The 27,339-nt window shown below is 45.3% G+C and overlaps 1 protein-coding gene across 10 annotated transcripts in view; it reads left to right on the forward strand.

Moving 5' to 3' along the window:
* Positions 1-25,503, forward strand: part of STXBP5L (syntaxin binding protein 5L) — a 493,876-nt gene extending 468,373 nt beyond the window's left edge. For all 10 annotated transcript variants that reach the window (XM_055260425.2, XM_055260427.2, XM_063630147.1 and 7 more), the window contains 4 exons: positions 802-967; positions 3,518-3,629; positions 19,089-19,309; positions 19,806-25,503. In XM_055260425.2, the coding sequence (XP_055116400.2) occupies positions 802-967; positions 3,518-3,629; positions 19,089-19,309; positions 19,806-19,847 (541 nt within the window). In that variant the 3' untranslated portion in view covers positions 19,848-25,503. The remainder of the gene's footprint in view (positions 1-801; positions 968-3,517; positions 3,630-19,088; positions 19,310-19,805) is intronic.
* Positions 25,504-27,339: the final 1,836 nt, after the last annotated feature.

The following is a 27,339-nucleotide window of genomic DNA, read 5'->3' on the forward strand; positions in this document are numbered from 1 at the left end:
CATACTACTGCTACCTTCAGGGCAGAAGACACTACTCTTTGTAACCCAGCCACCACCAAAAAGGGAACAAACGGAAGGAAGGAAGGTTAAGCCATTGGATAATACTGAATCTGTTTCCCTAAGTGACTTAATCTTAGAGCAAGCATAACATCCTGGTTAATTTTTGTAAGATTTCTCCTTTTATTATCACCCTCATCATAGTTCCCAATTATCTCTTAAAGTTTAAGTGGTTTATTGACATTAGTATTTCTGATAATAGTTTACAAACTACTATAAACAAGTTTATAAACATTACTATTTCTGATGAAAATAAAGTTGTTTCTCCCTCCAAAAATAAAAAGAAAAAGAAAAAAAGAAAGTCTAGTTTATTACCACTGAGCCTTGAAGATAAGAAGAAACAACCAGGCCGGGTATGGTGGCTCATGCCTATAATCCCAGCACTTTAGGAGGCCAAGGCAGGTGGATCACTTGGAGTCAGGAGTTCGAGACCAGCCTGGCCAACATGGCAAAACCCTGTCTCTACTAAAAATACAAAAATTAGCCAGGTATGGTGGCACTCGCCTGTGGTTCCAGCTACTCAGGAGGCTGAGGCATGAGAATCACTTGAACCTGGAAGGCAAGATTGCAGTGAGCTAACTCCACTGCACTCCAGCTTGGGTGATAGAGCAAGACTCTGTCAAAAAAAATAAAAAGAAAAAAATAAAAAGAAACAACCATAAAATAATAAAAATTACTGTTTTATATAAATATCTGCTTCTAACAACCTGCATATGATATATGGATTTACTTTTTTCCATTCAGCCTACCTAGTCTTCGCCCATTGTTGGATGTTAATTATTTGCCACTGACAGACATGAGGATAGCCCGAACATTTTGTTTTACCAATGAAGGACAGGCATTATACCTCGTCTCTCCTACTGAAATTCAGCGGTTAACATACAGCCAAGAAATGTGTGATAATCTACAGGTAGGTCAGAAGTTACATTTATGAAAAAGACATTGGACATGGTTGAGAGAATGAGAAAGATGTCTAAAAACTAAAATATTATTAGGTCAGACAATAAATATGCCCTTCCAATAATATGTTTTGAATATATATTCTTCATTTTGAGCCTACCAACTTCTAGTATGGTTCTAGATATTGCACAGAAATAATAAGAAAGAGGGAGACAATGGAAAGATCATTCATATTAATAGCTAATCTTTGTATTTATTTTATTGTTTTTGCCTATGGAGAATCTTATAAAAGATTATAAACTCTCCCCTCAGGGTGGAAAATATGTATGTACACACAAAAAATTTCCATACCATTCAGGGAGTTCAAGAACTCTTGAAGAAACCTTGTGATTAAGGGACACACAAAATAAACATATATCCTGTGGGTTAGAATTGAGCATTTGTCTTTTATTGTAGCAGTAAGCATAGCCTAGAAACAGGATAGATATAAATGTCTAACCTTGTGTAAGAATGGTCACAACATTTTTTAAAAGCATCTTGGACGTTTAACTAGTTAAACCCCCTCATTTTACAGATAAGAAAATTAAAACATATTTATTATAATATAGGGGTTAAGAGCATAAGCTCTGAACTATTCGAGTTGTATTTTGGCTCCTCCATTTGTGTGACTTTGGGCATTTTACTTAACCTATCTGTACACTCTACTTTGGAGCATTGTTGTCAGAATTTAGTAAGAATTCATATAAAAGACTGAGCTCAGTGCCTGGAATATAGTATGTTTTTTTAAATAAATAATAATAAATATTACTATCATCACCATTGTCATTCTACAGATATTTATTGACTTTTTTCTATATGCCTAATACTTGGCTAGACTCTAGGAACATGCTAATAAATAAGATACAACTCCCTGCCTGCTAGTGTGGAGAGACAGAAGTAAACAGACAATCACACTACTCTGTGGAAACTGCTATATATGGCTGTGCCAGTACTGGGGAGACATATAAGAAGGACACCTGGGTTGATGGAGCAGAAGGGAGGTGGTTTAACCCGTTGACTCTCTAACATGCTTTTTAAAAATTTTGTGACTGTCCTCACTTAAGGTTAGATAAACTTTTACAGCTATCCGTTTCTAGTCTATGCCTACTGCTATAATCAGAGACAAATGCCCAATTCTAACCCACTGGGTATATATTTATTTTGTGTGTCCCTTAATCAAAAGAAGTTAGAGAAGGATTATGGGCACAACTGACTTCCAAATGGTAAATAGGAGTTATCCAGGTGACTGAATGGTTTGGGATGAAAAAGGTAAGATACTTTAGACAGAAGTAGTGGCATGCAACAGCCTCAGGGCTAAGGAAACTGCCAAGAAAGTGCAGAATTGGGAGGTGAAAAGAGTGGAGGTGTTGTGCTGGAGAATTAGTCGAGTAGATCTTGCAGCCCCTTGCAAGCTCCCTGAGGAATCTATTATAGCATTTATCCCAAGGGCCGTGGTCATTAAAAAGTTTTAGCAGATTTGTTTATTAAAATAAATATTCTGGTTATAGTACGGCAGTTGGTTTTCAGGAAGCATGAGGATGGAGAAAAGTTAGCGGATTCAATAGCTATAAAGTGTAATCAGCTGGATTTAGGGTTATTAGATAATAGGAGTGGAAAGGAAGGAATTAGTCATTTCTCGGTTTCTGGCTTGGGGAACCAAGTAGATGATGTTGCCATTTCCAAAGAGAAGAGCTTCAGGAGGAAGAGCACAGGTCTCAGTAGAGGTAAGGGGAGATGATGCAGTTAAAATCATACTGGAAGTTCATAGGAAACCAATATTAGGTCACAGATCTCCTGACTCAGTCTAAGTTCCTTTCTCCACACTGATGGTTCTTCAACTTTGGTCTGCTTTAGAAAGACCTGGGGAGCAAGGTCTGGTAAAAATGTAGATAACGAGAGTACATCTATGTAGAGTCTGATTTCATACATGTGGAATGCAGCCTGGATATCTGCATTTCTAACAAGCATTTCTCTAGTCATTGTAAAGCTCACCAAATATTGAAAACAATTGTACTTCACCCTATACAGGAGCTGCCTATTTTGACTCATTTAAATTATCTTTAATCGTTTTATAGTTTTGTACTCCTACAAAAAGATCCAACCTTCCATATACCACCAAAGCTGTCCTATTTCATAGGGCAGTCTATGCTTGGTTCAGGGAAGGGTACCAGGATAAAAAAGAAGCTATAGTGACTGAAAAAGGATCAGAAGTCTAGTGGTAATTATTGAGCACAGATGGAAATTAATCCTAGGGTAGCTATATTAACTTCCCATGCTTTGGTGGAAGGAAGAAGAGAAGAGGACAGACAAAGGAAAATTTTAGAATGTTTGTTACTATAGAAGGGGAGGAATAAAAGAAATGCCAGAGGGAGAACTGTGAGCACAGCAAAAATCACCGTGAAAATATATGAAAAGCAGACTGTTTTTTCATGATGTGTCCTAATACACCACAGTGTTACCTTTTTGTATATTAATTGATTTTTTAGTTGTTCTAATGCTTTTTTCTTTGAATTTGATACAGGACATGCTAGGAGATTTGTTTACTCCCATAGAGACACCAGAAGCTCAAAGCAGAGGCTTTCTCAAGGGACTGTTTGGTGGAAGCGGACAAACATTTGACAGAGAAGAGCTCTGTGAGTAAATTCCTGATTATAGAAATGTGTTGCAAAATAGAAGACATGTTTCTGTGTATGTGTATTTGTGTGTGTAACTTAATGTAATATGTGATCTCAAATTCTAGACTACGTATTTTTTGCATCTATCTTAAAGTTTGAATATTTGTTTCCTTCTGTACCGTAAAAATCATTTCTCTTTACCAAACATGGAAAGTGGTCACTTCATTTTAGGAAATTGTTTAACAAAAATGATACATATAATTCATACAAATAATGAGCAAGCTAATAAATATTTCATTTGCAAGTAGATCATACCTGCATGGCAATGTGAAGGTATTCAAAAAAGTCTGGAAAAAAGATTTTTGAATCTGCCTGACTTTAATCACTGCTGGAAAACAGATTCCTTATTAAGAACGTAAGATTTATCAATCCTACAGATTAAATTACTTTAAAAATCTACCAGTGAGATTTTGATAAACAAAATCAAACAGTATTATTGTTTATCAAAGTCTCACTGGTAGATTTTTATGTAATTATGTATTTATTTATTATTTATTATTTATTTGAGACAGAGTCTTGCTCTGTTGCCCAGGCTGGAGTGCAGTGGCCTGATCTAGGCTCACTGAAACCTCTGTCTCCCGGGTTCAAGTGATTCTCCTGCCTTAGCCTCCCAAGTAGCTGGGATTATTGGCGCCCACCATGCCTGGCTAATTTTTGCATTTTTAGTAGAGATGAGGTTTCGCTATGTTGGCTAGGTTGGTCTTGAACTCCTGACCTCAGGTGATCTGCCCAACGCACCCTTCCAAAGTGCTGGAATTACAGGCATGAGCCACCGCACCCAGCCTCACTGGTAGATTTTTAAATAATAGGAAGATACTAGGGAAAATTTTCAGAGAGAAGGTATGAATATATTTTCCAGAATATCCTACCATCATTTGGTCCCAGAGATCAAAATTCTGTTTCTATGGAAGTTTTATGCAAAAACATCTAGGTTCCTTCATACAATAGAATATTATTTGGCCATGAAAAGGAATGAAGTACTGATACATGGTACAACATGGATAAACCTTGAAAACATCTTCCTAAGTGAAAGAAGCCAGACAAAAAAAGGCCACATATTGTATGATTCCATTTATATAAAAGGTCTAGAATGGGGAAATTCAGAAAGACAGAAAGTAGGGTGGAGCCAAAATAGCCGAATAGGAACAGCTCCGGTCTACAGCTCCCAGCGTGACGCAGAAGATGGGTGATTTCTGCATTTCCATCTGAGGTACCGGGTTCATCTCACTAAGGAGTGCCAAACAGTGGGTGCAGGACAGTCGGGACAGCACACCATGCGCTAGCCGAAGCAAGGCGAGGCATTGCCTCACTTGGGAAGCGCAAGGGGTCAGGGAGTTCCCTTTCCTAGTCAAAGAAAGGGTGACAGATGGCACCTGGAAAATCGGCTCACTCCCACCCTAATACTGCGTTTTTCCAATGGGCTTGGAAAACGGCACACCAGGAGATTGTGTCCCGCACCTGGCTTGGAGGGTCCTACACCCACGGAGTCTCACTGATTGCTAGCACAGCAGTCTGAGATCAAACTGCAAGGTAGCAGCAAGGCTGGGGGAGGGGCGCCCACCATTGCCCAGGCTTGCTTAGGTAAACAAAGTAGCCAGGAAGCTCGAACTGGGTGGAGCCCACCACAGCTCAAGGAGGCCTGCCTGCCTCTGTAGGCTCCACCTCTGGGGGCAGGGCACAGAAAAACAAAAAGTCAGCAGTAACCTCTGCAGACTTAAATGTCCCTATCTGACAGCTTTGAAGAGAGTAGTGGTTCTCCCAGCACGCAGCTGGAGATCTGAGAATGGGCAGACTGCCTCCTAAAGTGGGACCTTGACACCCAAGCAGCCTAACTGGGAGGCACCCCCCAGTAGGGACAGACTGACACCTCACTTGGCCAGGTACTCCTCTGAGACAAAACTTCCAGAGGAACGATCAGACAGCTGAATTTGCGGTTCACGAAAATCCGCTGTTCTGCAGCCACCACTGCTGACACCCAGGCAAACAGGGTCTGGAGTGGACCTCTAGTAAACTCCAACAGACCTGCAGCTGAGGGTCCTGTCTGGTAGAAGGAAAACTAACAAACAGAAAGGACATCCACACCAAAAACCCATCTGTACATCACCATCATCAAAGACCAAAAGTAGAAAAAACTACAAAGATGGGGAGAAAACAGAGCAGAAAAACTGGAAACTCTAAAAAGCAGAGAGCCTCTCCTCCTCCAAAGGAACACAGTTCCTCACCAGCAACAGACCAAAGCTGGACGGAGAATGACTTTGATGAGTTGAGAGAAGAAGGCTTCAGACGATCAAACTACTCCGAGCTACAGGAAGAAATTCAAACCAATGGCAAAGAAGTTAAAAACTTTGAAAAAACATTAGACGAACATTTAACTAAAATAACCAATGCAGAGAAGTGCTTAAAGGAGCTGATGGAGCTGAAAGCCAAGTTTCAAGAACTACATGAAGACTGCAGAAGCCTCAGTAGCTGATGCGATCAACTGGAAGAAAGGGTATCAGTGATGGAAGATGAAATGAATGAAATGAAGTGAGAAGGGAAGTTTAGAGAAAAAAGAATAAAAAGAAATGAACAAAGCCTCCAAGAAATATGGGACTATGTGAAAAGACCAAACCTACGTCTGATTGGTGTGCCTGAAAGTGATGGGGAGAATGGAACCAAGTTGGAAAACACTCTGCAAGATATTATGCAGAAGAAATTCCTCAATCTAGCAAGGCAGGCCAACATTCAGATTCAGGAAATACAAAGAACGCCACAAAGATACTCCTCAAGAAGAGCAACCCCAAGACACATAATTGTCAGATTCATCAAAGTTGAAATGAAGGAAAAAATGTTAAGGGCAGCCAGAGAGAAAGGTCGGGTTACCACAAAGGGAAGCCCATCAGACTAACAGCTGATCTCTCAGCGGAAACTCTACAAGCCCGAAGAGAGTAGGGGCCAATATTCGACATTCTTAAAGAAAAGAATTTTCAACCCAGAATTTCATATCCAGCCAAACTAAGTTTCATTAGTGAAGGAGAAATAAAACACTTTACAGACAAGCAAATGCTGAGACATTTTGTCACCACCAGACCTGCCCTAAAAGAGCTCCTGAAGGAAGCACTAAACATGGAAAGAACAACCGGTACCAGCCACTAAAAAACATGCCAAATTGTAAAGACCATCGAGGCTAGGAAGAAACTGCATTAACTAACCAGCAAAATAACCAGCTAACATCATAATGACAGGATCAAATTCACACATAACAATATTAACTTTAAATGTAAATGGGCTAAATGCTCCAACTAAAAGACACAGGCTGCCTGCCTGCCTGCCTGCCTGCCTGCCTTCCTGCCTGCCTGCCTGCCTTCCTTCCTTCCTTCCTTCCTTCCTTCCTTCCTTCCTTCCTTCCTTCCTTCCTTCTTCCTTCCTTCCTTCCCTTTCTTTCTTTTCCCTCTGTGGCCCAGGCTGGAATCTAGTCGGCTCACTGCAGACCCCCTGCCTCCGGCTCCCGTGATTCTCCTGCCCTGGCCTGCGGGCTGCCTGGGATTGCTGGTGCGCGCCACCACCACTGCCTGCTTTTTCTCCTTTGGCTGGAGGCACGGTTGCACCCTGTTGGCCAGGCTGGTGGGCAGCTCCTGACCTGGAGTGTTCTGCCCGCCTAAGCCTCCCGAGGTGCTGGGACTGCAGACTGAGTCTCGCTCACTCGGTGATCAGTGTTGCCTGGGCTGGAGTGCGGTGGTGTGGTCTTGGCTCGCTGCACCCTCCACCTCCCAGCCGCATGCCTTGGCCTCCCAGGGTGCTGGGATTGCAGCTCCTGCCTGGCCGCCACCCCGTCTGGCAGGGGGGAGCGTCTCTGCCCAGCCACCCATAATCTGGGAAGTGAGGAGCGCCTCTGCCCGGCCACCCATGGTCTGGGAAGTGAGGAGCGCCTCTGCCCGGCCACCCATCGTCTGGGAAGTGAGGAGTGCCTCTGCCCGGCCGCCCCATCTGGGAAGTGAGGAGCGCCTCTGCCCGGCCGCCCCATCTGGGAAGAAGTGAGGAGCGCCTCTGCCCGGACGCCCCATCTGGGAAGAAGTGAGGAGCGCCTCTGCCCGGATGCCCCGTCTGGGAAGTGAGGAGCGCCTCTGCCCGGCCACCCATAGTCTCGGAAGTGAGGAGCGCCTCTGCCCGGCCACCCATCGTCTGGGAAGTGAGGAGCGCCTCTGCCCAGCCACCCCGTCTGGGAAGTGAGGAGCACGTCTGCCTGGCCACCCCATCTGGGAAGTGAAGAGTGCCACGGCCCGGCCACCGATCGTCTGGGAAGTGAGGAGCGCCTCTGCTCGGCCTCCCCATCTGGGAAGTGAGGAGCGCCTCTCCCCGGCTGCCCCGTCTGGGAAATGAGGAGCGCCTCTGCCCAGCCACCCATCGTCTGGAAAGTGAGGAGCGCCTCTGCCCGGCCACCCATCGTCTGGGAAGTGAGGAGCGCCTCTGCCCAGCCACCCATCATCTGGGAAGTGAGGAGCGCCTCTGCCCGGCCGCCCGGGCTGGGAAGTGAGGAGCGCCTCTGCCCGGCGTCCCCGCCGGGGAAGCGAGGAGCGCCTCTGCCCGGCTACCCATCGTCTGGGAAGTGAGGAGCGCCTCTGCCTGGCCACCCCGTCTGGGAAGTGAGGAGCGCTTCTGCCCGGCGTCCCCGTCGGGGAAGTGAGGAGCACCTCTGCCTGGCCACCCATTGTCTGGGAAGTGAGGAGCGCCTCTGCCCGGCCACCCATGGTCTGGGAAGTGAGGAGCGCTTCTGCCCGGCGTCCCCGTCGGGGAAGTGAGGAGCGCCTCTGCCTGGCCACCCATTGTCTGGGAAGTGAGGAGCGCCTCTGCCCGGCCACCCATGGTCTGGGAAGTGAGGAGCGCCTCTGCCCGGCTGCCCCGTCTGGGAAGAAGTGAGGAGCGCCACTGCCCGGCTGCCCCGTCTGGGAAGAAGTGAGGAGTGCCTCTGCCCGGCCACCCTGTCTGGGAAATGAGGAGTGCCTCTGCCCGGCCGCCACATCTGGGAAGAAGTGAGGAGCGCGTCTGCCCGGCCACCCCGTCTGGGAAGTGAGGAGTGCCTCGGCCCGGCCACCCATCGTCTGGGAAGTGAGGAGCGCCTCTGCTCGGCCGCCCCATCTGGGAAGTGAGGAGCGCCTCTCCCCGGCTGCCCCGTCTGGGAAGTGAGGAGCGCCTCTGCCCAGCCTCCCCATCTGGAAAGTGAGGAGTGCCTCTGCCTGGCCACCCATCGTCTAGGAAGTGAGGAGCACCTCTGCCCGGCCACCCATCATCTGGGAAGTGAGGAGCACCTCTGCCCGACCACCCATCATCTGGGAAGTGAGGAGCGCCTTGGCCCGGCCGCCCCGTCTGGGAAGTGAGGAGCGCCTCTGCCCGGCCGCCCCATCTGGGAAGAAGTGAGGAGCGCCTCTGCCCGGACTCCCCATCTGGGAAGAAGTGAGGAGCGCCTCTGCCCGGCCACCCAGTCTGGGAAGTGAGGAGCGCCTCTGCTCGGCCGCCCCATCTGGGAAGTGAGGAGCGCTTCTCCCCGGCTGCCCCGTCTGGGAAGTGAGGAGCGCCTCTGCCCGGCCACCCATCATCTGGAAAGTGAGGAGCGCCTCTGCCCGGCCACCCATCATCTGGAAAGTGAGGAGCGCCTCTGCCCGGCCACCCATCGTCTGGGAAGTGAGGAGCGCCTCTGCCCGGCCACCCATCGTCTGGGAAGTGAGGAGCGCCTCTGCCCAGCCACCCATCGTCTGGGAAGTGAGGAGCGCCTCTGCCTGGCCACCCCGTCTGGGAAGTGAGGAGCGCTTCTGTCCGGCGTCCCCTTCGGGGAAGTGAGGAGCACCTCTGCCTGGCCACCCATCGTCTGGGAAGTGAGGAGCGCCTCTGCCCGGCCACCCATGGTCTGGGAAGTGAGGAGCGCCTCTGCCCGGCCGCCCCGTCTGGGAAGAAGTGAGGAGCGCCACTGCCCGGCTGCCCCGTCTGGGAAGAAGTGAGGAGCGCCTCTGCCCGGCCGCCCCGTCTGGGAAGTGAGGAGCGCCTCTGCCCGGCCGCCCCGTCTGGGAAGAAGTGAGGAGCGCCTCTGCCTGGACGCCCCGTCTGGGAAGAAGTGAGGAGCGCCTCTGCCCGGACGCCCCGTCTGAGAAGTGAGGAGCACCTCTGCCCAGCCACCCATGGTCTGGGAAGTGAGGAGCGCCTCTGCCCGGCCACCCCATCTGGGAAGGGAGGAGCGCCTCTGCCCGGCCACCCATCGTCTCGGAAGTGAGGACCGCCTCTGCCCGGCCACCCATCGTCTCGGAAGTGAGGAGCGCCTCTGCCCAGCCACCCCGTCTGGGAAGTGAGGAGTGCCTCGGCCCGGCCACCCATCGTCTGGGAAGTGAGGAGCGCCTCTGCCCGGCCACCCCGTCTGGGAAGTGAGGAGCACGTCTGCCTGGCCACCCCGTCTGGGAAGTGGAGTGCCACGGCCCGGCCACCCATCGTCTGGGAAGTGAGGAGCGCCTCTGCTCGGCTGCCCCATCTGGGAAGTGAGGAGCGCCTCTCCCCGGCTGCCCCGTCTGGGAAGTGAGGAGCACCTCTGCCCGGCCTGCCCGTCTGGAAAGTGAGGAGCGCCTCTGCCCGGCCACCCATCGTCTAGGAAGTGAGGAGCACCTCTGCCCGGCTACCCATCATCTGGGAAGTGAGGAGCGCCTCTGCCCGGCCACCCATCATCTGGGAAGTGAGGAGCACCTTGGCCCGGCCGCCCCGTCTGGGAAGTGAGGAGCACCTCTGCCCAGCCGCCCCATCTGGGAAGAAGTGAGGAGCGCCTCTGCCCGGACGCCCCATCTGGGAAGAAGTGAGGAGCGCCTCTGCCCGGCCACCCAGTCTGGGAAGTGAGCGCCTCTGCCCGGCCGCCCCGTCTGGGAAGAAGTGAGGAGCGCCTCTGCCTGGACGCCCCGTCTGGGAAGAAGTGAGGAGCGCCTCTGCCCAGCCACCCATCATCTGGGAAGTGAGGAGCGCCTCTGCCTGGCCACCCCGTCTGGGAAGTGAGGAGCGCTTCTGCCCAGCGTCCCCGTCGGGGAAGTGAGGAGCGCCTCTGCCCGGCGTCCCCGCCGGGGAAGCGAGGAGCGCCTCTGCCCGGCCACCCATCGTCTGGGAAGTGAGGAGCGCCTCTGCCTGGCCACCCCGTCTGGGAAGTGAGGAGCGCTTCTGCCCAGCGTCCCCGTCGGGGAAGTGAGGAGCGCCTCTGCCTGGCCACCCATTGTCTGGGAAGTGAGGAGCGCCTCTGCCCGGCCACCCATGGTCTGGGAAGTGAGGAGCGCCTCTGCCCGGCCGCCCCGTCTGGGAAGAAGTGAGGAGCGCCACTGCCCGGCTGCCCCGTCTGGGAAGAAGTGAGGAGTGCCTCTGCCCGGCCACCCTGTCTGGGAAGTGAGGAGTGCCTCTGCCCGGCCGCCCCATCTGGGAAGAAGTGAGGAGCGTGTCTGCCCGGCCACCCCGTCTGGGAAGTGAGGAGTGCCTCGGCCCGGCCACCCATCGTCTGGGAAGTGAGGAGCGCCTCTGCTCGGCTGCCCCATCTGGGAAGTGAGGAGCGCCTCTCCCCGGCTGCCCCGTCTGGGAAGTGAGGAGCACCTCTGCCGGGCCTGCCCGTCTGGAAAGTGAGGAGCGCCTCTGCCCGGCCACCCATCGTCTAGGAAGTGAGGAGCACCTCTGCCCGGCTACCCATCATCTGGGAAGTGAGGAGCACCTCTGCCCGGCCACCCATCATCTGGGAAGTGAGGAGCACCTTGGCCCGGCCGCCCCGTCTGGGAAGTGAGGAGCGCCTCTGCCCAGCCGCCCCATCTGGGAAGAAGTGAGGAGCGCCTCTGCCCGGACGCCCCATCTGGGAAGAAGTGAGGAGCGCCTCTGCCTGGCCACCCAGTCTGGGAAGTGAGCGCCTCTGCCCGGCCGCCCCATCTGGGAAGTGAGGAGCACCTCGGCCCAGCCACCCTTCGTCTGGGAAGTGAGGAGCGCCTCTGCTCGGCCGCCCCATCTGGGAAGTGAGGAGCACTTCTCCCCGGCTGCCCCGTCTGGGAAGTGAGGAGCGCCTCTGCCCGGCCACCCATCGTCTGGAAAGTGAGGAGCGCCTCTGCCCGGCCACCCATCATCTGGGAAGTGAGGAGCGCCTCTGCCCAGCCACCCATCATCTGGGAAGTGAGGAGCGCCTCTGCTCGGCTGCCCCGTCTGGGAAGTGAGGAGCGCCTCTGCTCGGCCGCCCCATCTGGGAAGTGAGGAGCGCTTCTCCCCGGCTGCCCCGTCTGGGAAGTGAGGAGCGCCTCTGCCCGGCCACCCATCATCTGGAAAGTGAGGAGCGCCTCTGCCTGGCCACCCATCGTCTGGGAAGTGAGGAGCACCTCTGCCCGGCCACCCATCGCCTGGGAAGTGAGGAGCGCCTCTGCCCGGCCACCCCGTCTGGGAAGTGAGGAGCGCCTCTGCCCGGCCACCCCGTCTGGGAAGTGAGGAGCGCCTCGGCCCAGCCACCCTTCGCCTGGGAAGTGAGGAGCGCCTCTGCTCGGCTGCCCCATCTGGGAAGTGAGGAGCGCCTCTCCCCGGCTGCCCCGTCTGGGAAGTGAGGAGCGCCTCTGCCCGGCCTCCCCGTCTGGAAAGTGAGGAGCGCCTCTGCCTGGCCACCCATCGTCTAGGAAGTGAGGAGCACCTCTGCCCGGCTACCCATCATCTGGGAAGTGAGGAGCGCCTCTGCCCGGCCACCCATCATCTGGGAAGTGAGGAGCACCTTGGCCCGGCCGCCCCATCTGGGAAGTGAGGAGCGCCTCTGCCCAGCTGCCCCATCTGGGAAGAAGTGAGGAGCGCCTCTGCCCGGACGCCCCATCTGGGAAGAAGTGAGGAGCGCCTCTGCCCGGCCACCCCGTCTGGGAAGTGAGGAGCGCCTCTGCCCGGCCGCCCCATCTGGGAAGTGAGGAGCACCTCGGCCCAGCCACCCTTCGTCTGGGAAGTGAGAAGCGCCTCTGCTCGGCCGCCCCATCTGGGAAGTGAGGAGCACTTCTCCCCGGCTGCCCTGTCTGGGAAGTGAGGAGCGCCTCTGCCCGGCCACCCATCGTCTGGAAAGTGAGGAGCGCCTCTGCCCGGCCACCCATCATCTGGGAAGTGAGGAGCGCCTCTGCCCAGCCACCCATCATCTGGGAAGTGAGGAGCGCCTCTGCCCGGCCGCCCCGTCTGGGAAGTGAGGAGCGCCTCTGCTCGGCCGCCCCATCTGGGAAGTGAGGAGCGCTTCTCCCCGGCTGCCCCGTCTGGGAAGTGAGGAGCGCCTCTGCCCGGCCACCCATCGTCTGGAAAGTGAGGAGCGCCTCTGCCCGGCCACCCATCGTCTGGGAAGTGAGGAGCACCTCTGCCCGGCCACCCATCGCCTGGGAAGTGAGGAGCGCCTCTGCCCGGCCACCCCGTCTGGGAAGTGAGGAGCGCCTCGGCCCAGCCACCCTTCGTCTGGGAAGTGAGGAGTGCCTCTGCTCGGCTGCCCCATCTGGGAAGTGAGGAGCGCCTCTGCCCGGCTGCCCCGTCTGGGAAGTGAGCGCCTCTGCCCGGCCTCCCCGTCTGGGAAGTGAGGAGTGCCTCTGCCCGGCCACCCATCGTCTGGGAAGTGAGGAGCGCCTCTGCCCGGCCGCCCCGTCTGGGAAGAAGTGAGGAGCGCCTCTGCCCGGCCGCCCCGTCTGGAAGATGTGAGGAGCGCCTCTGCCTGGCTGCCCCGTCTGGGATGTGGGGAGCGCCTCTGCCCGACCGCCCCGTCTGGGAGGTCTACCATGGAGGCCAGAAGCAATGTGGGGGCTGGACGTGGTGGCTCACGCCTGTATTCCCGGCACTCTGGGAGGCCAAGGTGGGTTGATCACTTCAGGTTAGGAGTTCGAGACCAGCCTGGCCAACATGGCGAAACATATGAAAAATACAACAGACAAACGAACCAACCAACCCAGGGACAACAAGACAGGTCTACCCTGGAGTCATAGTCTAATTTTTTCTATTTTCCTCCCTTTCTGATCCTTTATCCCACTTTCTTTTTCTTCCTCTTCCTTCTCCTTCTTGTCAAATAGAGGATTGAGTTATTATCATTGATCCATACAAAGTCCCTCTCTCATTCATTTTCTTTAATTCCCACTCCCCATTTCTATTCCCCGTTTTCCCAGGTGCAACCTTCCTAATATGTTTGTTTGATATGCATCTTTTTGTTTGTATGTATTTTTAGAAAATGTTTATTGTTTTGTGTGCAAAAAAAATATTACTTAAAAAAATTAAAAAAAATAAAAAATAAAAGACACAGACTGGCAAATTGGATAAGGAGTCAAGATCCATCAGCGTGCTGTATTCAGGAAACCCATCTCACCTGCAGAGACACACATAGACTCAAAATAAAGGGATGGAGGAAGATCTACCAAGCAAATTGAAAACAAAAAAAGGCAGGGGTTGCAATCCTAGTCTCTGATAAAATAGACTTTAAACCAACAAAGATCAAAAGAGACAAAGAAGGCCATTACATAATGGTAAAGGGATCAATTCAACAAGAAGAGCTAACTATCCTAAATATATGTGCACCCAATACAGGAGCACCCAAATTCATAAAGGAAGTCCTGAGTGACCTACAGAGACTTCTTAGACTCCCACACAATAATAATGGGAGATTTTAACACCCCACTGTCAACATTAGACAGATCAATGATGCAGAAAGTTAACAAGGATACCCAGGAATTGAACTCAGCTGTGCACCAAGCAGACCTAATAGACATCTACAGAACTCTCCACCCCAAATCAACAGAATAATTTTTTTCAGCACCACACCACACCTATTCCAAAATTGACCACATAGTTGGAAGTAAAGCTCTCCACAGCAAATGTAAAAGAACAGAAATAAATTATTATAACAAACTGTCTCTCAGAACACAGTACAATCAAACTAGAACTCAGGATTAAGAAACTCACTCAAAACCGCTCAACTACGTGGAAACTGAACAACCTGCTCCTGAATGACTACTGGGTACATAACGAAATGAAGGCAGAAATAAAGATGTTCTTTGAAACCAACGAGAACAAACACACAACATACCAGAATCTCTGGGACACATTCAAAGCAGTGTGTAGAGGGAAATTTATAGCACTAAATGCCCACAAGAGAAAGCAGGAAAGATCCAAAATTTGACACCCTAACATCACAATTAAAAGAACTAGAAAAGCAAGAGCAAACACATTCAAAAGCTAGCAGAAGGCAAGAAATAACTAAAATCAGAGGAGAACTGAAGGAAATAGAGACACAAAAAACCCTTCAAAAAATTAATGAATCCAGGAGCTGGTTTTTTGAAGAGATCAACAAAATTGATAGACGGCTAGCAAGACTAATAAAGAAGAGACAGGAATCAAGTAGACGCAATAAAAAATGATAAAGGGGATATCACCACCGATCCCACAGAAATACCATCTACCATCACAGAATACTACAAACACCTCTACGCAAATAAACTAGAAAATCTAGAAGAAATGGATAAATTCCTTGACAAATATACCCTCCCAAGACTAAACCGGGAAGAAGTTGAATCTCTGAATAGACCAATAACAGGCTCTGAAATTGTGGCAATAATCAATAGCTTACCAACCAAAAAGAGTCCAGGACCTGATGGATTCACAGCCGAATTCTACCAGAGGTACAAGGAAGAACTGGTACCATTCCTTCTGAAACTATTCCAATCAATAGAAAAAGAGGGAATCCTCCCTAACTCATTTTATGAGGCTAGCATCATCCTGATTCTAAAGCCTGACAGAGACACAACAAAATGATAATTTCAGACCAATATCCTTGATGAACATTGATGCAAAAATCCTCAATAAAATACTGGCAAACTGAATCCAGCAGCACATCAAAAAGCTTATCCACCATGATCAAGTGGGCTTCATCCCTGGGATGCAAGGCTGGTTCAACATAGGCAAATCAATAAATGCAATCCAGCATATAAAAAGAACCAAAGACAAAAACCACATCATTATCTTAATAGATGCAGAAAAGGCCTTTGACAAAATTCAACAACCCTTCATACTAAAAACTCTCAATAAATTAGGTATTGATGGGATGTATCTAAAAATAATAAGAGCTATCTATGACAAACCCACAGCCAATATCATACTCAATGGGCAAAATCTGGAAGCATTCCCTTTGAAAACTGGCACAAGACAGGGATGTCCTCTCTCACCACTCCTATTCAACATAGTGTTGGAAGTTCTGGCCAGGGCAATCAGGCAGGAGAAGGAAATAAAGGGTATTCAATTAGGAAAAGAGGAAGTCAAACTGTCCCTGTTTGCAGATGACATGATTGTATACCTAGAAAACCCCATTGTCTCACCCCAAAATCTCCTCAAGCTGATAAGCAACTTCAGCAAAGTCTCAGGATACAAAATCAATGTACAAAAATCACAAGCATTCTTATACACCAATAACAGACAAACAGAGATCCAAATCATGAGTGAACTCCCATTCACAATTGCTTCAAAGAGAATAAAATACCTAGGAGTCCAACTTACAAGGGATGTGAAGGACCTCTTCAAGGAGAACTACAAACCACTGCTCAATGAAATAAAAGAGGATACAAACAAATGGAAGAACATTCCATGCTCATGGGTTGGAAGAATCAATATCGTGAAAATGGCCATACTGCCCAAGGTAATTTATAGATTCAATGCCATCCCCATCAAGCTACCAATGACTTTCTTCACAGAATTGGAAAAAACTACTTTAAAGTTCATATGGAACCAAAAAAGAGCCTGCATCGCCAAGTCGATCCTAAGCCAAAAGAACATAGCTGGAGGCATCACGCTACCTGACTTCAAACTATACTACAAGGCTACAGTAACCAAAACAGCATGGTACTGGTACCAAAACAGAGACATAGATCAATGGAACACAACAGAGCTCTCAGAAATAATGCCACATATCTACAACTATCTGATCTTTGACAAACCTGACAAAAACAAGCAATGGGATAAGGATTCCCTATTTAATAAATGGTGCTGGGAAAACTGGCTAGCCATATGTAGAAAGCTGAAACTGGATCCCTTCCTTACACCTTATACAAAAATTAATTCAAGATGGATTAAAGACTTATATGTTAGACCTAAAACCATTAAAATCCTACAAGAAAACCTAGGCAATACCATTCAGGACATAGGCGTGGGCAAGGACTTCATGTCTAAAACACCAAAAGCAATGGCAACAAAAGCCAAAATCGACAAATGGGATCTCATTAAACTAAAGAGCTTCTGCACAGCAAAAGAAACTATCATCAGAGTGAACAGGCAACCTACACAATGGGAGAAAATTTTTGCAACCTACTCATCTGACAAAGGGCTAATATCCAGAATCTACAATGAACTCAAACAAATTTACAAGAAAAACAAACAACCCCATCAAAAAGTGGGTGAAGGACATGAACAGACACTTCTCAAAAGAAGACATTTATGCAGCCAAAATCACATGAAAAAATGCTCATCATCACTGGCCATCAGAGAAATGCAAATCAAAACCACAATGAGATACCATCTCACACCAGTTAGAATGGCAATCATTAAAAAATCAGGAAACAACAGGTGCTGGAGAGGATGTGGAGAAATAGGAACACTTTTACACTGTTGGTGGGACTGTAAACTAGTTCAACCATTGTGGAAGTCCGTGTGGCGATTCCTCAGGGATCTAGAACTAGAAATACCATTTGACCCAGCCATCCCATTACTGGGTATATACCCAAAGGACTATAAATCATGCTGCTATACAGACACATGCACACGTATGTTTATTGCAGTACTATTCACAATAGCAAAGACTTGGAACCAACCCAAATGTCCAACAACGATAGACTGGATTAAGAAAATGTGGCACATATACACCATGGAATACTATGCAGCCATAAAAAATGATGAGTTCATGTCCTTTGTAGGGACATGGATGAAACTGGAAACCATCATTCTCAGTAAACTATCGCAAGGACAAAAAACCAAACACCGCATGTTCTTACTCATAGGTGGGAATTGAACAATGAGAACACATGGACACAGGAAAGGGAACATCACACTCCGGGGACTGTTGTGGGGTGGGGGTAGGGGGGAGGGACAGCATTAGGAGATATATCTAATGCTAAATGACGAGTTAATGGGTGCAGCACACCAACATGGCAGCACACAAACATGGATACATATGTAACAAATCTGCACATTGTGCACATATACCCTAAAACTTAAAGTATAATAATAATAAAAAAAGAAGACTGAAAGTAGATTAATGATTTCCAGGGGCTGAGGCAAGGAAGGAACAGGGAGAGACTGCCAATGAGCATAGGGTTTCTTTTTGGAGTTATGTATATGTTCTGCAATCAGATAGTGGTGATGGTCGTACAACTTTGTGAATACACTAAAAACAACATTTAAATGGATGTTATGTGAATTATATCTCAGTAAGGCTATTATTTAAAAAATATTAGATTCCATCCACTCTTATTTAAAAAAATTATAGAATCTATTCCAATATTACATCCTTGGGAATTCTAACTAAATTTCTGCCAAAATAGCTGTTTTTTTCCTTAAAAAAATAAAAAAGACAGAATCTCACTTGGTTGCCCAGGCTTTAGAGTAAAGTGGCACAATCATAGCCCACTGCAACCTTCACCTCCCCTGGTTCAAGAGATTCTCGTGCCTCAGCCTTCCGAGTAGCTGGGATTACAGGTGCATGTCACCACTCCCGGCTAATTTTGTATTTTTGGTAGAGACAGGGTTTCACCATGTTGGCCAGGCTGGTCTGGAACTCCTGACCTCAGGTGATCTGCCCGCTTCAGCCTCCCAAAGTGTTGGGATTACAGGCGTGAGCCACCGTGCCCAGCCACAAATTTTCAACATATGTAACTTATATGGGTAAATGTTATGTTTGTTTTATAGATCAATTTTTTAACATACATAACCATTATTCATATATTCATATACCCCATTTTTCAGTATTTAGAGAGAGAGAGAGACAGAAAGAGAGAGAAAGAGAACTGGAGGCCTACAAAGGCTTATACATGAAGGTGAACCGAGAAGGCTGAAATAAAAACTTAGGCAGAAATTTAAGCAAATGATCAGGCCTAAGCTTGGAACAGACATTAATATGGGTTAAATATGAAATCACGTATTTGAATATTCCAATTCAGCATCAAGAAATGCAATAATGCCATATTGTATGGAACACACACACATACAAAAGGCCTATGATAACAATATATCTCACAGTCTCTTTCTTAGCATTTTTCTTAAGTGCTAACATCTCCAAATACATATATGACTGGACCAAATAAGACTCTCTTTTAATGAGAATTATGACAGTAGAATGTAATATTAGTACTTTGTCTTGGTGACAAGCTTGACTGTTTGAATTACTGACAAAATGTTTTAAATTGCTGTTGCTTATATTCTCAGTTGGGGAAGCTTCAGCAGGAAAAGCATCCCGCAGCCTTGCGCAACACATTCCTGGACCAGGTAGTATAGAAGGGATGAAAGGCGCTGCTGGAGGGGTGATGGGAGAGCTGACCCGTGCACGGATTGCACTTGACGAAAGAGGACAGAGGCTAGGAGAGCTGGAAGAGAAAACTGCAGGCATGATGACCAGTGCAGAAGCATTTTCCAAACACGCACATGAGGTAAACTGCCTAAGTAAATACAGACATCTTCATACAGGAGTAACTTGAAACATTTAGGATCTGCACAAGGAAGCTTAAACAGAGATCCACATAAGTAATCCTGTATGAGAATCATGATAACCTGGATCTCTTCTAAGTATTATAATTCTCCCAATGCTTGGGAGATAAAAGGTTTTTTTAAAAAAAATACTTTAATGTATCAATACTTCTTTACCTTAGGGGATAATTAAAGAAAATTATCCATTGGTTCTGATACATCTGGGATCCACATCCTCCATTTTGTCTCAGTCATGAAAAATCATTTTCTATCAGCTGAGTCTTTACAGCTTATTTTTAAAGTCTTTCTCATATGCACTTTATTTCACAAAATAAAGGAAGCCACTCACTTTCATTATAATTTGAGATTAGATTTGCATGATTAGCTCAAAATGGCCTTGCTTTGAATAGCACTTTTAAAGTATTTTAGCATCTTATGGTGGCTATTTTTTCTTTGCAGTTAATGCTGAAATACAAGGATAAGAAATGGTACCAATTCTAACTTCTAAAGAAGCTGTGACTGCTTTGAGAAACCATATTCAGGGAAACCAAATTTATTCCCAGCATCACTATTCAACTGCTAGAAGCCAGTTTCTTCTACAAAATGTTCCATTTACAGTCAATCTGAAATTATCATAAAGGAGATGTATCAGAGACGCTGTGCAACCCAAAGGCTGGAGCCCTGGTTAAAATCCCAAGATATGGCTGAATTTGCCTTTTCCCATGTGGAATGGAGCTATCATCTTGGCATGTCATTCGATAAGGATTTATATTTAGTAACTACGGGGAGTCCTCTTGATTTGAAAATTCCTGTACAAACAAAAGCATTAATGCACTTAATGAAAAAAAATCTTTGCATGATAAATTAACATCTTAAGAGGAAAAGAAAAAAAAGCATGTTATGATAGAAGAAAAAAGATTCATGGTAAACCATTTCTATCAATTGGGCCACACTCAACAATTAAAAAAATCTGCATTTGAAGATGTCAGTGCATTTCAAATATATTTGCCATACCCAACTGAAAAGGAAAACAAAACAAGAACCCAGAGTTTTCTCCTCATCTGTAACTTTCACTGTACTAGAACATTATTGAATTCTTATGGCAAGAGTCTGACTAATGTTCTCTCTCCATGTTTTACATCATTCACAGTTCTGCCAAAATCAAATATTGCCAGTATAGTAAGTTATTCCCAACACAATTAGTTTCATTTCTATCACCTTCAGAATGGCTTGCTGTTTTTAGCACAAACCATGCAGGGTTGGGTCACCTCAAAGCATTTTCTTTAGCCTGGCTTGTACTCTATAGGGGAGTTGGTAGTAGGTTTGGGGATCTGTAGGAACAATAGAGTTAGCTATGAGAACTGACTTCACAAAAACGGAAATTTCACACACCCCAATTTCAGTTTCTTAAGTGATATATTTTAAAAGCTTCATTTGTCTCTTTGTCTGCCAGTTACACAGTATATTACTGTTCAAACCCAGTAGGGTCCGCAATCAAAAGGTGCTCTTGCAGCCTGACATTCACAAACCAAACTGGTCATTCTCTTTAGTGTGATTCAGTAAAACCTCAGTTAATGTTTTGGGAAAGGGATTCTGATTTATGACATTTCTGATTTACAAGGGCTTTCCTTAGAAAATACCTTTCGGTTTGATACTTACCACTGGAAATTGGTTCCATACTTACCACTGGAAATCTTTATAAAATATAGTGATGTGTTTGCTATCTTGGCCTCAGTCATCATTATAGACAACAGAAATATATAAAGAGTTTAATGATACAAAATCAATGCTTTTGTCCCTAGGTCAAATAATATAAGCCACCAGATTATGTCAATAGATGCCAAACACCTGTCCCTTATTAAAAACTCTTTTAAAGCTGGAATAAAGAATATCCTTAACATGATACAAGGTATCTATAACTCACCAGAAAAGCACCAGAGTCAAAACCAAATAGAGACACCTACTACCATTTAACATGATTCTGGAAGTCAAAAGTTACAGGAATGTATATATACATATTCCAGGACCCATCCTGTAATATGTTGTTTCTTCAAGAAAATTTTTAATTATGGTTTTGGCTTATTGAATTTTTATCAAGGTCTTATTGGATTTACATTTGTGTTTCTTAAGACTTCACAATTTTCCTGGATTTCAGGTTATTTTATTAGCCAAAAAATGGTATTTTTATTTCCTTTTTAGTCTAATTTTTTGCTAGAAGTTGTACTTTCTAGCAAAAGTTTCTAGTGGTACAATGTTCTCAGTAATTTTGAGAAGAACAAAGATGAGTGAAAGAGTTAGATAATGTACACTAGGATAGCATTTCTCAGAGTCCTTGAATCCTCTTGTTAAAAAAGGCTCTCTGAATCTCCCAGACTCCTGTGAACAGCCTTACGGTAACAGAATCCAGCTTGGTAACACAGACATTACATGACTGTATAATTTATAGAATTATAAAATTATATGGTAAAAATATTAAAGAAACTTAAGATTAGGATCTAGAAAATACTAGTGGCCAAATTGCAATGTATTATTTGTACCATCTGTTTCAAAGACTTAGTTTTCTGATTTTCAGAACAAATACTTTATCATTTCTGTATTTTAAAAAAAAACTAAGAGTAAAATATTAGTTTATTTTAGAAATAATGAAATTCAGTCCAAAGTAGCAGTACATTTGATGAGTATCTCTGAAGCCCTCAAGATTTAACTTGTTTTAACTTGATCTACATCGAGATTTCTCAATAGCAGCACTATTAGCTGAAAGTCTTTGTTGTGGGGAACTGTCCTGTGTATTGTAGGATGTTAGCAACATCCCTGGCCTCTGTCTACTAGATGCCAGTAAGAACCTCCTAGTAATGACAATCAAAATGTCTCCAGTCATTGCCAAAATTTCTCCCAGTTTACAGCCACTATTCTACATCATACAAAGAGGTAGATTGTGTGAATATGTAATATATGTTGTTGTATAAAACTGTACAATAAGTATACAATGTCTTAGCAGATAAATTATTATACCCAAAATTAAATGTGTGGTTCATATGCAATAAAATACAATTTTGAAGAAAGCTTATAGGAATCAGTGAAAAATAACAACTACAGAATATTTTAAGGCACACAGAGAAAATATCAAAAAGGACATTATAGCATTTAACTGTAGAAGTGCTTAAAACTTTGGCCTCAGTGAATAATCAAAAGTTTATAATTAGCACACCAATTGGAAGTAAACAGGTGCTTCTCAAATGTTTGAAAAGAAAAGGCTCTTTGAAGTAGTTTAAACGTGTCTTTCAAAATTGTTTTTATAAGCCCTTCCTTAACGTAAGGGTAACTTCATCTCACAAACTCCTGGTTAGTGGAATCCAAATTAATGAGGTTTTACTGTATCAAAATTATTTTTATAATTCAAAGAGATAGCAATAAGAATCTAATGTGGATGTGATTTTTCTCTTTGAACATTTCTGTTCTGTTGCACTGACCTTAGTGTGCACACGCACGCGCGTGCACACACACACACACACACCATCGCCACCACTACCATCATCATCTTATCCTCATCTTTGGAAAATAAGTACTGTTGATCCATGTAATCCTTTGCATAGTCTCATCTTTACTTTCTTCCTTCTATTTTGGAACATAAGAAAAATACTCCTAGTAACTTGGACAATGATACAGAAAGCGACTCTGAGCCTTAGTTACCATCAAAATTACACTCTATCTGCTAAAGCAACATCAGAAGATAAGGCTTGCAAACCACGGTCCCAACAAGTTGACCTTGTCTCCCTATGATTTCCTCAAAGATAAGGCCTTTTTAGTGTTACAGTAGAAAATGGGCCTTTTCATTTATTCATCTATGAGAAGCTAGAAGTATTTGTTTCCCTGATAATAACGTGAGCAATAGTCCCTACCTTGAAATCATCCATTAATCTTGGAGTTTGGAGGGAGGGATGATTGATTCCTCATTTGTTTCAATCGCCTACAAAAGCGGTACTACTGACTTGGCTTCTTACACTTCACTGAGCCCCAGACTTTAGGGCCCCAATCACCGTCAAGATCATTGTCTGACTGGAACTTTGAAAGGACAGTGACAGAACTGAATGAGATGTGTTCCAGTGATTCAGTCACAAAGACAATTTTTTCAAATCTTTTGAAAGTGATTCTCAAATTAATAAGTCAAAATCCAACTTCTTTCCCTCAAAGTTTTTAGGGATCTGAAGGAAAAAGTTTACTGTTGGAGTCCCTTTTTATGTGACCCATGTACCAGTTTTAAAGGTACCATCTATACTTTATCTACATGAAGGGATCACCATGACTTTGAGAGAAAAAAGAATCAGATTAGGCCTAAGATTGGTTGAAGAAGATTAAAATAGATTCTTATATTCAAGCAGAAGGGAAAAATGAAGGCAATCTAGAAAAGTAAGCTAAAAATCCTCTCCTTGGCTTAGGATCATTGGGTCAAACTGGGAGTATATCTGTGTGATTACAACCTGCTGCTATGAGAAAAAAGAATTGTAACTTGACCATGTTGGCTCACACAGGGCAATGCAAAAGAAGTCAAAACATTCATATCAGGTCTTGGTCTCTGTGTCAGGAGAAACGTGGTAGCTTTCACAGCTTCTTCACCTCTGTCCTCTGTCATGCAACTCCATTTTTGGCTAGGTACTATTTCACATGCACACTGTCCTGGGTGCCAGAAATATTTGTGGTGTACTTGGTTTGAGCAGTACCTCTAGTATACACCATTCCAGGGAACATGGTTGTCAACATAACAAGTTTAGTGTGTGTATTTGCAGACAACATAGCCCTGAAAGCATGAAATGTAGAATAGGTAAGGTCTGTCTTAGAAAAGGAGGAGGAAGTACCAATTTGGTGCAAGAAGATCGTGGTGAGGAAGGGCATGGGAGCCACAGTGAAGTGAAAGAGGCTTTAAGGAATCAGATGCACAGATGGATGCTTTGATTTACACATTTATCTGGAGGAGTGATTCTCAACCTTGACTGTAGGTAAGAATCACCTCAGGAAATTTTTAAATTCCCAATTATATTAAAATCATTTGGAGTGGGAACCAGACACAAATATTTGTGAAAGCCTCCAAGGTGGTTCTAATGTCCAGCCAAAGTTGATTATCACTGCTTTATGGCCAACTAAGGAAAACTTGTTTGTCTGCCTTGGCTGGTGCTCCAGCCCCAGTTCTGAGTGGTCAGGGAAGGCAAGATGTAAGATATAGTAATGGTATTTATTCTGTATGTCTCACAGAACAAAAGCATTTGAGAATTTCTGACCAGGCAGTGCTCCATCAAATCTTAATAACCATCTTTGTGATATTCTCCTATGTGACTTGTCCATCAGTTATTCCAATTCAAAGGTCTAGGTTTTTTTTCAATTGTCTTACACATGTGACATCACAAGATACCAGAAGTAGCACAGTAAATTCAACAGCATATAAAGCTAAGTGGAAAACTAATTCTTCATACTTAGACAGTGGAAATTCTCAAAACAATCATTTGCTAAATTAGGTCCAAATTTATTATTCATTCTTCTTCTGGAGGAGACATGGGTACCAGGTACCTGTTCTGCTGTAGGTATATTTCACTGGACTTGGTCTTAGCAAAAAGGAAGAACAAATCTTCCCTTTTGATTGTTATCTCAATCAAAAGCTCCCAGGGCCACTTGGATTTATTTTCTTAGTCTTTGGACATGTGTTTAAAGGAAAAGAATACCTGTAACTTCCTATATGACATCCAGGGCCCTGAAAGGGTGCTTACACCTTCAAAAAAGGAGAGTCCAGCCTATCAAAGGCAGTAACACATAATGAGAAGAAACTCAGAGTTATCACCTCTCATACTGCTTTCTCTCTGCTGTTGGCCCGCCCTTCTTGACTGCAAAGCCAGAAAATAAACTAGATGGTGGTTTTGGACAATTGTACACAGGAACAGAATCTCTAATAACCTATAATTTTTAGTACTTAATTATGTGATGTTTTATTCTAGGAAATAAGAAACAGATGACATCATTGATGTATCTTTCTTTCATCTTCAGAATTTTTGCATCTTTTCAGAAAATGACAAATTACTATTTTTCTGTTGCACTCAGCAATTGTGACTATACTTAACAAAATTCTTGTAGTCTGTAGAGATATCAATAAAATTGTATATGTTTGTACATAGATGCTCTCTTATGTCATGATGTCATGCACTAATGATTTTTGCCAAGATTACATATGGACAGAGGTAAGACCCATTTATAACACTATGAACTATGGTTTTACAAAGTGTAATTGTTTTCAAAAGCCAGGGAGGGGGTGGGAGAGCAATGTACAGCAAATCTATCAAACACAACTTCCCAAAACTCACACATTTTACTAGAACTTATTAACCCAGTAGCCATTCAAAATCTCCATCAATTTGAGGAGATGTGTTACTTTTTCTTGGAAGACTTTAAAGATAACTAACTTCTGACGATGCTGATTGAAGTCCACCTTCAGTGAAGTACAAGCAAAAATAATTTGTTAATAATGCATCAAACGAAACCAAGGTGGATAAGATGTACCTACAAACTCAATATGCAGACCTTACTTCCTCACTTCTTTTCAGCTCAGGCTTTGTCCTCATCCAGGCAGAAAAATTAAGCTACTATGGGCTTATTCCAGCTCCTACTAGTTATGATAAACATTCATTAACTCAAGACCTCTAACAGTTCTCTGGAGAGTGTGCTCTCCTGTGCCTCTGGCTTTCATAAGCATAGTTAATTCCTCTCCAGGCACTTTCCCCATATTTATCTATACTCTAGCTGTAAACCACTGACTTTATTCTTCCAAATCCTGTCTAATTTAATCTCAGGAAAATCTCCCCACCACCATAATTTTTCTCCTAATTTTAGTTCCATATAAAAATTGAAAAAAACAGCCAACCAACTCTAGGCTAAAAAACTTATTGATTAAAAATACAAATATGCATACTGACCCTTTAAAATACAAATTCCTTTTCAGAATTTTTCTCTATCAGAATTTCTTCAAAGGGATCCATTTACCTTCTTATTTTTGAATTACAATAACTCAAGCTTCAGATACTTGCATTCAATATTTGAAATACTTATTCGACTTCCTTTCTTCCTCCTCCCCTTCCTTCCTGTTTCTTCCTCCCCCCCTCCCTCCCTCTGTTCCCTGCTGCCCTTTCCTCTCCTCCCTTCCTTCCTCCTTTCTTTCCTTTCATTCATTCATTCCAAAAATCAGCCACACTCAAAAACATTGGTGATGGCATCCCCATACAAAGACTGCATTGGAGTAGGGTGAGAAGGGCAGCCCACAGGAGACAGCACTGGAGTGAAGTGGCAGGGTCAACCCTTCAGTGGTCAGTGATGGCGTGTGATGTTGGCATTGGAGCAGGGCAGAAGGCAGCCCAGTGGGGTCAGGAGGTTGGCTACATACAGGGCATTGAGCAATTAATAAGTATATTGATACTATGGGAGCCAAGTTTCTCACTGATGGAGAACAAAGAAAGGAAAAATTAAAAGGGAAAGCTAGAATAAACCCTGTGGTATTAGATTAGAATTGGAAGTATCAGTGTAAATTTTTACATATATATAAAGTATGTATAAATAATGTATACAAATATATATGGGTATCACTACATAGTTTACATACATATGTGATATAAAAGTGTGTGTGTGCACACGTGCCTGTGTGGTATATATATATTTCCTAATTCTGCACACCAAGAGGACAGGGAGCAAGCCCCTCACCCCCTGGAGCAATGAGCACAACTAGTGCCTGGATATTGATTTCCAATTACTATTCTCTGCTAAAAGGAACTGGAGCTCTCTGAAGAAATGTCTGATTTTAAGGCTAGAACATTTTTGTTTCAGAAAATAAAGTATTCAAAGAATAAGGACATGTCAAAAGGACACAGCAGCTAGCTTAAAAACTACACAGGACAAATCAGGTATAATTTGAGCATCAAGGCCAGGTGCAGTGGCTCATGCCTGTAATCCCAGCACTTTGGGA

Source organism: Symphalangus syndactylus, chromosome 21 (genome assembly GCF_028878055.3).
Source record: "Symphalangus syndactylus isolate Jambi chromosome 21, NHGRI_mSymSyn1-v2.1_pri, whole genome shotgun sequence".
Classification (NCBI taxonomy): domain Eukaryota; kingdom Metazoa; phylum Chordata; class Mammalia; order Primates; family Hylobatidae; genus Symphalangus; species Symphalangus syndactylus.